We start from the raw sequence: 12571 nt of genomic DNA, 5'->3' as shown, positions 1-12571 counted from the left end.
GAGTTAGGACAAGTGAAAGCAGAATTTAAGAGTGATCTAAAGAATCTAGAAAAAAATATAAGAGCTGATCTGAACATCCGACTGAATGTCATGCAGAAAGATGTGTCCCTATACAGGCAAGAATGCATTTCTAGGAATGAGAAGGTTAGGAGTGAAACCCAGAAAGTTGACATGGAAGTGAGAAAATTGATAGAAGAAAAGGATGAATTGTGTCAGGAACTGGTGGTTGTGAAAAACAAACTTTTTGAACTGGAAGAAAGAATAGAAAACAATCAAGCCAAGACTGTATGGTGTCATCGTCAAGTACAAGTACCAGAGTCTGTCAAAAAGAAGTCTGCATTTTCACCTGTAGATCACCAGGAATCTACTGAAGAGCCATCAGAAGCTGAAGAATGGTTTAATTTTATTGCTGGTAAATCCCACACAAGTGAAAATATTCCCATCGAAACTAGTGAATTACAAAATGGTAATGTTTCCCATGAGGTAGAACATTTAGTGGGTATTGTGAACAATACAGTGTTGCCCGTTTTGTCAGGTGTAGCTCAACAAGTTAAAGTTCTACAGAATTCAACTACTACCATGCTACACAGGTTTCGGGAAAGTGACTCAGATAGTTCACCCAGCACAATTAGCTGTCATTCATCTGGGCTTAAGAGTAGAAAAAAGAATAGGTCTAGGAAAAAGTCTCCCTTAGTAAATGTGAATAATAATGATAGTGTAACAACACTTTTCCCTAATGGAACAAGTAAGAGTGTTTCTAGGTGCAAAGAAAATCAAGTTTCCTCACATGTTACTAAAATAAATTTCTTGAAGTCAGATCAATTAAATAGGTTTCCGAAATTCTCTGGAGTTTCTAGTGAACTAATCCCATCTGAATTCTTAGATGATGTCGAAGAGAATTTCGAGTTATTTCAAATAGCAGAAACAGATTTTATGACTTATGTACCAACGCTGCTAACAAAAGATGCTAAGCAATGGTACAAGATCTCAAAGCAAAAATTTTCAGATTACCAATCTTTCAAAATTCAGTTTCTGAATCATTATCAAAATTCTAATTGGAAAACAACGATGCTCACCAAAATCTTGAATTCCCAGTATCAAAAGTCTGTTCATGGGTCACTGCTAACATTTTTCATGGACCAATGGAAAATTTTGCAGATTGTTCAACCTAACACTGACGAAGCACAAAGGCTAGCTCAAATTGCTACTTTGATGCCTTTCAAAATTAAGGAAATTTTCATAATGAAACCTGTTACCGAGCTGAGTGAAGCCATCACGGTAATAGAAAATTCCGAAGCCCTTAGCAAAACTTCATTACGTGAAAGGCCACAGGCAGTATTTAACAGTAGAACTAAAAACTTTGATAATAATAGAAACTTAGCAGTTATTCAAACTAAATGTACCGATCAGTCTAAAGACAGAGGTGACAAACTCAAGTGCGAGGTTGCTGATCATTCCAGCACACAGCGTAACTCGAAAAGAAATGTAATCACCAATTCTAATAAGTCTACTTTTTCGGGAAACGAGTAAGTCGCTCATGTCGAGAGGGAGGTGTCATGAGTGTACCTGCTAATCCTCCTTTGCAACAACCCAACTCTAGTAATCTTAATCACACACACAAAAAATTTTACAATTCAGTCAAAACAAATACCGAAGCACAGGTCATTGAACCCTTGTACAATAATGTTCATTTGCTAGGTGATTCCATGATGATCCGCGTAGCAGAAACCTTGGCAAACTACACTGTTTCATATGATTCACTAGGTAAACGGAACATAGGGTTATGTACTAGCGGCCAAACTATTTCCAACCTATCTCAAAAAATCTGTCCAGATACCAAAGTTGGTAAAAAAGTGATGTTGCTTATTGGCACCAATGATTTTTTGAGATATACAGAGCTACACAAAATGAAAAGTGACCTCAAAGGTTTAATACACAAGTTATTACCTTTAACGAATCAGTTAATATTACTCACATTACCACCAATCCCAAAGTTATTAACTGCTGACAATCCTGATTTGTGGAATAAGTGGAGTCAGTGGAATAATTTTCTAATGGAGTTGGGGAATGATGAGAATCTCATTGTAGTGAATATTAGTCATCTGTTTTTGAATGCAGATTCCAGTATAAAATTGGATCTATTTGAAAAACACTTGGGAAATCCAAGGAATGGCCGAATTGATTTAATTCATTGGTCAAAGTCTGGGATGAATGTAGTTTTTGATTTCTTGAAACAAAAAGGTCTGTTCAATGATGTCAATCAAAATGAAATCACAGTCCAGGCAGACATACACCAGTTTAACTCGTTAAACTAGTTACGAGCTCATGTCAAAAAGCAGGTGATGTGAGTGATGCGATAAATCCTGCTATTCATTTTATAAACTTAAGTGAATGTGATGAAATAGATTGCAGTGCAGAAGTCAAAAATTGTAAGCAACCCATAAATACTAATAGCAAGCGTAAACCTTCTGCTCACATAAAAGTAAGAATAAACAATAAGGAATATACTTCTTTACTCGATAGTGGCGCTGAGGTCAGTGTTCTCTCGGAAACCCTGTGGAAGTCTATTTGTACTCAGGCTTCTAAACCACGGCTATTGCCAGTTACGGGAATTAAATTAGTTGATTATACAGGGAAAAGGAAAGACAAACTAATAGGTTCCACTCATTTGAACGTTGAAATTTGTGGACTTTCCTTTTACATTAAATTCCTGGTAGTCAGACATTTAAAAGTAGACATTATTCTCGGTTTAGATGTCCTATACAATATTGATAGTACTTTAGACTTTGTCCAGCGAGGCTTACTCTTGGAATCGAGCGAAGGAAGCAAATTCTCCAAATTTATCGCTGTTTCAAATGAAAGTTGTCCGGAAGAAGAGTTAGATTTCAGACCTTCTGTATCTAACATATCCCCACGGTCATCCTCTCATCCTTCTGATGAAGACTTGTGGAGAAGGGTTAAAGAGTGTGAACATTTAAATGAGTCACAAAGGATAGCTTTAGTTCAGTTGTTAAAACAATATAAAACATTGTTTTCTGAATTACCAGGTCTCTGTAACAAGTATACACACACAATAGAACTGGATACTTCCACACCAATAGTTAACAAAAACTATCCAATACCATTAGCATATAGGGATGAAGTTGGCAGGCAAATAGAACAAATGTTCAACTTAGGCATTATTGAATATTCTGAATCAGAGTACCTATGTCCTCTCCTAGTTGTAGTCAAGCCCGGAGGAGGTATTCGTCTCTGCTTAGATCAAAGAAATATCAACAAACATGTCAAGCTTGAGCAATTACATCCTATGAACATAAATGAACTCTTAATGAGTTTCCATGGATGTCAATGTTTGTCCTCCCTAGATTTGGTTAATGCTTTCTGGCAGGTCCCCTTACACCCCAAAGCAAGAAAGTATACTGCTTTCAGTTTTCAGGGAAAACTTTACCAGTTCACAAGGGTAGTGTTCGGATCAATCAATGGAACGTCTGCTTTCATTAATGCTCTGACACGAACCTTGGAAGGTACGGAATCTTTTACAGTATGTTATGTAGACGACGTAATTGTCAAAAGCACGTCTTTCGAACAACATCTTTTTCACTTAAGACTTATTTTTGACAAGTTACAAGATGCCAACATGACACTGAGACTGGACAAATGTAGGTTTTGTCAAGTCAAGGTGGAATTTTTAGGGCATTCTATCAGTGCACAGGGTTATGAGAAATCTCCCAAGTATGTTCAAGCCATAAAAGACTTACCTGTCCCTTGCAATATCAAGCAACTGCAGAAAGTCTTGGGAAGTTTCAATTGGCTATCAAAATATGTTAAAGATTATGCCATCATGGCACATCCCTTGTACCAGTTATTGAAAAAAGGCAAAAAGTGGGAATGGGATGAAAGTGCACAATGCTCCTTTGAGTTGTTGAAACAGTCCATTATTGCAGAAACAATGCTTTACCATCCAGATTTGAACAAACCATTCTTTGTTCAAACTGATGGATCAAATATAGGCATTGCAGGATATTGTTTTCAACTGGTAGACAACAACATGCGTCCGATTGGATTCGTGTCAAGGATTTTGAAACCTTTTGAGAAATCATATACGTCCACTGAAGTAGAAGTGTTAGCAATACTCTTTACACTGGACAAATTTAAATCACTGTTGTTAGGTAGAAAATTTACTGTTATCACAGATCATAAATCCCTCACGTGGCTAGAATCTGCACACACTTGGAACAATAGGCTGACTAGATGGTTTATTCAAATACAACAGTACTCATTCCATGTTGAGTATTGTAGAGGTAAAGAAAACCTCTTGGCAGACCTGTTGAGCCGATCTTTTAATGACCATAATAATGAACTCATATTCATGAATAACTTTGAGTATCTTGATGAGTCATTAATATGTGATAAAAACAATTTTGTTAATGAACAAAACAGTGATCCGTATTGCAGTGGTGTTAAATCTGTTCTCGCTGGTTGTGAAAGTTCACAACAGAGCAAACATCGAAACTGGAAAAATATATACCTTATTCACAATGATCTACTTACAATCAAAGATTTTCACAATCCAAACCGGATAAGAATATGCGTGCCTCAATCATTAGTAAATCTTGTACTGCACAAGTATCATGATCAAGGTGGTCATTTTGGTACAGACAAGACACTCGGTAAAATTTACCAAATATTTTACTGGCCTCATATGAAAAGAGACACAAAGTCTTACATCACTGATTGTGAAATTTGCATGAAAAATAAACCAGATAAACATCCTCCTAAGTATCTGGAAATCATGCACAAACCCTCAAAACCAGGTGAAATATTATTTATTGATTTACAAGGTCCATTCATACGTTCCTCCAAAGGTGAAAAATATTTACTAACAGTATTAGATTCTGCTAGCCGTTATCTTGTGGCATATCCTATTGGCAATAGTACAGCTTCCATCGTAACTAGAAAACTAACACATTCTTACTTCATCCATTTGGGAATACCAACAATCATTATATGTGACAATGGTCCACAATTTCGTGCAGAACATTTTACAAAAGGTATGCATGCTCTCAATGTAAAATTTTTTTACATACCCAGTTATCATCCAAGTGCTAACTTAGTGGAGAGATATCACCAGGAAATAAATAGATTGATGCGTATATTTTGCAATGGTAAACATAAGCAATGGTCTAGCCATGTTGCTGCCATTTTACATCTGTTAAATAATTCAATTTGTTCCAGTACAGGTTATGCTCCTATAGAACTCAGGCTAAATATTGAACCTCAAAATATCTGTAAAAAAGTACTAACGGATCGCATTCCTGATGTAGAGATGTGGAAAAATAAGCTGCTTATGGCAGAAACATGTAGTTTCAATAAGAGACAAAAACATATTATAAAACAGCATGAAAAACAAGCAACAAAAAATCCAGTAAAGCAAGGCGATCTGATCTTCATAAAACTGCATCCTCAAAGTGACACTATCACTTGCATTATAAAAAAATATTGTAATTTATACCAAGGTCCTTTTGTTTGTATGCAAATTCATGATGATAACACAGTGAAAGCCATATGCTGCAACACTGGAAAAGACATTACAAATATTTCCGTAAAAAATATCAAAGCTTGGCATTGTTCATTGGACAAACAAAAACTTTGGATAAACAAACTTTTAAGCATGCGTAACGATTTGCAACTTCATGAGTTAGGTTTGGAGCAGTTGCATGATGCTGTCTAACGATATTTATTAAGAGCATGATAAGAAATTGTAAATTATAGTGGTACCATATTTGTGATATGTGGAGTTTGTGCATACATGTTGTCTATTGCATGTTATGAATGTATGCATGCTAATTTATGTATGCGAGATGCATATGTTATGATTTTATCTCTGCATGCAAATTGTACATGATGTGTTTTCTTTTTTTTTACTGATGCATGTAAACTGCACGTGTGTTGTTTTGTGTTTATTCTTGAAAATTGTACAAATTTGGTTCTGCGATTATGCATACAAACTGTACATATGTGTATTCTGTTTTGTGTTTATGCATGTTAAGTTATTTAATATATGAATCTGATATTTTGTCATAATCTTACATGTTATATCTTTGTTTATGTGGTGTTTGTTTTGTAACTAACTTCTTGCATGTAGACAATGTCATAATTTTAGTAATGCATGAAGTATTTGACATTTCTTCTTGATTCTCAGTAAGAAAGTCAAATTTCCCAACCCCGGGGAATTTATGACAGATCATAAGTTCTCTAGTTGAAAATGTTGTATATAAAAATAATCACGCTGTACAAATTACAACTTTGCCAGCAATGTGTAAAAAACTACAATGGCAATCACGCTGTACAAATTATAACTTTGACAGCGCTGCAAAGAAAAGTCATATTGGCAATCGCATTGTATAAAATAGAGGAATAGGAGGGTGGAGAGATTCTGTGGCTTGGTTGAATGGAAGCCGGGGTTGTAAGTTTGTGCGATGCATGTTAATCGGATTGTTTTCTAACAAATTTCAAGCATGTTTGCATGTAAAAATTAATAAAAATCTGAATTACTAACACCAGACTTGTTTTTTGACATTTTTCATGAGTTAGCGTATGTGGTTTAAGCCTGAAAGGTAAAAATCCAAGTAAGGAAGTTGGTCCCCTGCGATTCTCCAGTTGCCAGAAGTGCTACGAGAATAGGTAGGCGGTCATACTCTCTCAAACAAAAATAATTGCTATGCATGATTACAAAGCTAGTCAACACACACATGCACACAAAAAATCCACACCCTTGACAGAAAAATTCAACCTATTAAAACTTGTTCATACAAATAGTAAATGCATTTGTTTAATAGCATATGTTAAGATATATATTTATGAGAATCTTTAAAAGTACCATTACGATAAATTCAATACTAACCTTCTGTTGCACTTACACACTTGACCCTATCACGCACTTCCACATTATAGTTCTCAAAATACATAAACACTCCTTTTGGATCATATTTGCCTTTCGGATAGTACACCTTGGAGTAACTATGTGACCACTCAAATCTTTCATACCCATCATATGTAGCCAACTTTCCAAACACCTAAAGAAGTTGTAAAAAAATAAATATTACACTGAAACTTTGATATTTTTACAGAGCAAAATAAAACACTTATCCAGTAAGAACTACTGAAGATGCTGACAAATATAAGAATTCAACAGAATACCAAAACTGTTCAGTATTGTTCAAATGTATAACCAATGTAGCTCATTACAAGATGCACACTTGAAGCACTGAAATGTAGAAAACATATTAAAGTATACCACATAAGTAATGATATGATTAAAATGAAGAAATCCAAGTTCATAAAGGGCTATTTCGTACCACTTCAGCCAATCATTGTTGCTTCACCATTTTGAAAAACGTTAATAATTTACCCATTTATTTCTACATCCTTTAAGTGTTCAAAACTGACACTGAAAATATTTTTCAGGCTGTATGGTGGCCACTGTTGATTAGCTGCGTGCAGTAATTTTAGCATTTTCTGATGTTTGTGAAAATTGCAGAATTTTCTGCTCCGTAATCTCAAATGTAATGATTCGCTCATATGCTCTTTCATTTTATTCATGGACACTTCTTCTCCCAGATTAGTAGTTTCCATGCTATACTCAAACAAATCTGATGCATATTATTTTCATAACATCTCATCTTTGGTTGATTCATTTGGTTTATTTTACTTCACACTTCTACCACTATTGGCTAATTCTGAAGATGAGGGTGAGTGGTGATATGATGAAATTAATGAAGGGTCACTCACAAAGAACACTCATGACCAGGTCGGGATTCAAACCCGAAACCCCTAGCATCTTCTCACCAATGGGACACAAAATAACCACAAAGGGGCCAAAGACCTTAACCATATTTCTTAAGTTTACTGTTGCTGTGTCAGGTAAGTCTGAAAATCATTAAACATATGAGGTGCATCGAACTTTTAATTTTATTATTTGGGGGGGGGGAGCTTACAGAAGAAAAAGAGCCAAAGCACCTCATATATTTAATGATTTTCGGGCTTACCTGGCCCCTTAAACATAACAATATATGGTGTAGGTGTTTAATCCTAATCATGGTTTGTAGGACAAAAGCAAGAAATTATGAAAAAACTATTGAATTCATTGTAGTATATCATGAAAATAGCTAATCTTGGAGGAAAAGTGTTCCTAAACAAAAAAAAAGAGGGGTTATATCTGAAGTAACCTTTTTTGAATCATTATACACTCATGCTCATAAATTAAGGATAATGCTGAATCTTGTACAAAGAAATAATTGATGTGCACGTTGCAGCTTGAAATGATGTCTGGGTACTGTACCAAAGAACCTGTGTTGACTATGACCTTGATCCAGTGTGTGGTGGCACTGTAAGCAGACAAATGACTCACAAGAGCGAAACTGCTGACCAGAGTACAGTGCCTATAGGAAGTGTGCAGTTGCGTTCGGTTGTGCGAATGGTGAGTGTGTGTGTGTGTGAGATGGCTCAACAAGCACATATTGATGATGTAATGAGGGGAAGGATACTTGGACGGCTAGAGGCGGGCCAAAGACAGCAGGTCGTGTCACAGGTGCTTCATGTGCCACAAAGTGTCATCTCACGATTATGGCAACGATTCCAACAAACTGGAAACGTGTCTCGGCGCTACAGCAGTGGACAACACCACGAGAGGAATACCTTCAAACAAAAGACATCATACCAATGGAGTGGCCTGCCTATTCCCCTGACCTCAATCCAATCGAACATGCTTGGGATGCTCTAGGCCGACGTGTCGCAGCACGTCTTCCACCTCCTGGGACTCTTCAGGAGCTCCGACAGGCACTGGTGCAAGAATGGGAGACCATACCCCAACAGCTGCTCGACAACCCCCTCCAGAGTATGCCAAGCCATTGTACTGCATGTGTCAATGTGCATGGGCATCACATTCCATACTGAAACCTGTGCACATGCTCAAAGAACTGTGGAACAACATTTTACAATCTCCCTTGCTTTGTATCATATGTGCGCTCTTTGGTTTTTCTCAAGTTTTCTGCAATAAACATGGTTAAGCAGGGTATGTGGATGTCTTTCTTGTGTGTTCAACATGTGTCTGTGCTACCACAACTAGTTTGTTTCAGTGCTGTATCGTGGGGCACCAAAACCTCTATTATCGTTAATTTATGAGCATGAGTGTATTTGGAATTACAGAACAGAAGTTTCTGCAATTTTCATAAACATCTGAAAATGCTAAAATCACAGAACAAGGCTAAATAAAAATTGTAACCAGATTCAAACACATTGGAAATAAAATTTCCAATGTTGAACTTTGTTCACTTACATTGTTAATAGTTTTTTAGAATGATGTGGAATGACCCTAAAATGAATGCCCTATCAACATGGAAAATTGCAAGAACCCAGTTTGTGTTCCCTAACAGTTTCATCTGTTATGGATCTTCACATTACATTTTATGATTTTTCAAAAAAAGAAAACTGTGTGTGTAAATCCAACAGAAAAACTGTGACTTCAAAATAACTGAAAAAAAATATCAAGTTCACATTCAGTGCTTTCTATTTCTAAAAGGCAATATGTTTCATCCTAGAAGCAACAAAGGTGGTGCCATACAAAAATGTTGGCAAGATTACACAAATAAATCTTAAACATTAAATTACACATCATCAATGTGACACGAGATGCAGACGATTCTGATAAACAAGATGTCACATAATGGTTGAAGCTGTCGTCATTTCAAGGTAGTTGCAAGAAATGGTTGATCCAGTGACCTTATCGACACATCAAGTATTTGTTCCTTTTAACTCATTTTAAAGTATTTTAACCATGTTTCAACCTTCTCTTCTACAACTGATGAAGTATCAAGGTGAATTAAAAATATCTGGAGGACAAAACAAGGGAAGTGTTGAGAGTTTGTTTCAGTTTTTAATATGATCATAACATACAGCTTGAAATGAAACTTTTTTAGCATATGAATAACAACAAACTAACACAATTTTACACTAAATTATAGGCTATTTACATATGCCTCCCCAATGACATAGTGATAATGTTGCCTCCTTGTATTCAAGAGGTCCCGGGTTCAATGCCTGGTAGCAGCACATTGATTCGGATCTCACTTCAAATTTCCAGTCCCGATTAGCCTTTCTGTGCATAAAGTGGACTTAAAAACAAATTAAAACAAGCCATTTATAGAAACATCAGATAGGTAAAACTAAACTATTGGTAAATTTAGCAACACATGAATGTTCTTATATATATGGCTCATAGCAATTAGAGTATTCATTGATCTACCCCACCATTAATAAAAAGTCACCTTCATGAAAAGTAACTATGCACTATTTCATTATTTTGTAATAATTTTGTCTATTGCTATATCTACTTTAAAAAAAACTGATGCAAGATGTATTACCTCAAAATATTTATGAAGAAATGAAAAAGGAACATATATTTCACCACCCTCTTTACGGCAGCTAATGCTGAATTCTCCATTGATGTTGCAATCTATTTCTTCATAGCCCTGTATGTCATTGTTTCCATGCTCAGCAGCCTCTCCAAGATAAGAATCATCTTGTTCTCGAAGACGCTGTAATAAAAAAAAAAGCACAAAATTAAATTCAAATTAATATGACCTGCATTTCAAAAGTACAGGTCGATTGGTTATAAAATGTGACTGGCAACAGTGGTTCATTTGCACTTCCGCAGCAGCTGCAAGTAGTGCATTGTGTGCATAGTGTTTTTTCTTAACACATATTTAATCACCTTCACTTAAGCTTTGCGACAGGTTAAGTTTGCAGCAACTTTTCACATACAGGGTCTGTATTTTAAGTAATGAGAATATTTTTTTCTGCCGCAACTAGACGTCAGAGCGTGCTGGGACCAGTCGATAGTAGGGTGTGTGACCTTGAAAGTGCTCCAAGCGGCAATTGCCTGCTGGCATCCGTTGAGGCATGATCACGCCTGGCGTGGACGTCTGCAAAGTAGTGTGTGCAAGAGCAAAATGCAGCAAAGCATGGAACAGCGGTACGCGATCAAATTTTGTGTGCGCCTTGGAAAATCTGGTGCAGGAATGCTGGAAATGATTCGGCAAGTGTACGGCAGTGACAGTTTATTACAAGCGCAAGTGTTTCGGTGGCTCAAAATGTTCAAAGAAGGCCGGGAGAACGTGGAGGACGAACCCCATGCAGGGTGCCCGTCAACCTCAAGAACCAGAGACAACGAACAACGTGTGCGAGATTTTCTGAACGCGGACAGGTGTGTCAGTGTGTGGTTTATCGTGGATACGCTAGGACTCGATAAAATGGTTGTTCACAAAGTCATCACCGAGGATCTTGGGATGAGAAAAATTTGCGCCAAGCTCATCCCGAAAGTTTTGATGAACGAGCAATTGCGCAACAGCGCAATAGTGTTGCAAGATCTTTTGGAACACATTGAAGACAACCCACGGTTTTTTGACAATGTCATTACCGGAGATGAAAGTTGGATCTTCGAGTACGATCCCAAAACAAAATGGCAGAGCACCGCATGGCACAATCCGCAGTTGCCTCGACCAAAAAAGGCGTGCATGTCCAAGTCCAGAATCAAAGCATTGCTGATTGTGTTTTTCGACAAGAAAGGTGTGGTCCACGCGGAATTTGTGACTGCAGGACAGACAGTCAATGGCTCCTTCTACGTGGGGGTGTTAAAAAGGTTGAAGAGATGGGTCAACCGAGTGCGATCAGAAATTGCCGCCGATTGGAAGCCCGATCATGACAATGCGCCATGTCACACGTGCTTCATGGTTAGAGAGTTCCTGACGAAATCTGGAATCACAATGATTCCTCAGCCTCCCTACAGCCCCGACCTTGCCCATGCAGATTTTTTCCTCTTTCCCAGAGTGAAAACAGCCCTCAAAGGACACCACCACGGAACCCTGGATGCGGTCAAAGCGGCTTACACGCGTGCTCTGAAGGCTGTTCCAGTTGCTGACTTTCAGCGAGTGTACGACACGTGGAAAACTCGCCTGCAGAAGTGTGTTGACCCTCAAGGGGCATACTTTGAAGACTACTAAAGGTTTGTAGCGATATCTGTAATAAATTTTGTTTTCTGGATTTATTCTCATTACTTAAAATACAGACCCTGTATATAGACTCAAGCGTGCATGCAGAATGTAGTTCTGCTACAATACTGCCGATTTTCTCACTGTCTGTGATATGAACAGTTCGGCGGTTGAGGTAAGACTGGCACAGAACATTCTGAACGCCGTTCTCGCTTGGATTAATACATAAAAACTGCTGCAAACTTAACCTGTCGCGGGGCTTAGGTACAGTTGGAAATTAAGAAAATACATATTTTTATTCAATGAAAAAACCCTACCACAAGGCTGGTTAAGATGAAAGCTGAAGCTGCACTTTATCAAGAGATTTAAACTTTCTTTAATTATTAATGCATGTAAAAATTAATGCTTCAGACTGGATGGGGAATTGCCACATTACTTTCTTTAATATTTTACACAACTTCACACATGCAAGAATGTAATTCTTAAGAAAGAAGTGAACGAATATTAACCACAACTCATATAAT

The 12571-nt window shown here is 37.1% G+C and overlaps 1 protein-coding gene across 2 annotated transcripts in view; it reads right to left on the bottom strand.

Annotated features, from left to right (window-relative positions):
- The window catches only part of Hsepi (D-glucuronyl C5-epimerase), a 46665-nt gene that overhangs the window by 22493 nt on the left and 11601 nt on the right, over positions 1 to 12571 (bottom strand). For both annotated transcript variants that reach the window (XM_083120326.1, XM_083120325.1), the window contains exons 3-4: positions 10422 to 10595; positions 6905 to 7076 (exon numbers count right to left, since the gene is read on the bottom strand). In XM_083120326.1, the coding sequence (XP_082976452.1) occupies positions 6905 to 7076; positions 10422 to 10595 (346 nt within the window). The remainder of the gene's footprint in view (positions 1 to 6904; positions 7077 to 10421; positions 10596 to 12571) is intronic.

This window comes from Lepisma saccharinum, chromosome 4 (genome assembly GCF_977018435.1).
Source record: "Lepisma saccharinum chromosome 4, izLepSacc3.1, whole genome shotgun sequence".
Taxonomy (NCBI): domain Eukaryota; kingdom Metazoa; phylum Arthropoda; class Insecta; order Zygentoma; family Lepismatidae; genus Lepisma; species Lepisma saccharinum.
The sequence above is the reverse complement of the archived record's forward strand: the minus strand, read 5'-3'. Positions and strand labels throughout refer to the sequence as shown.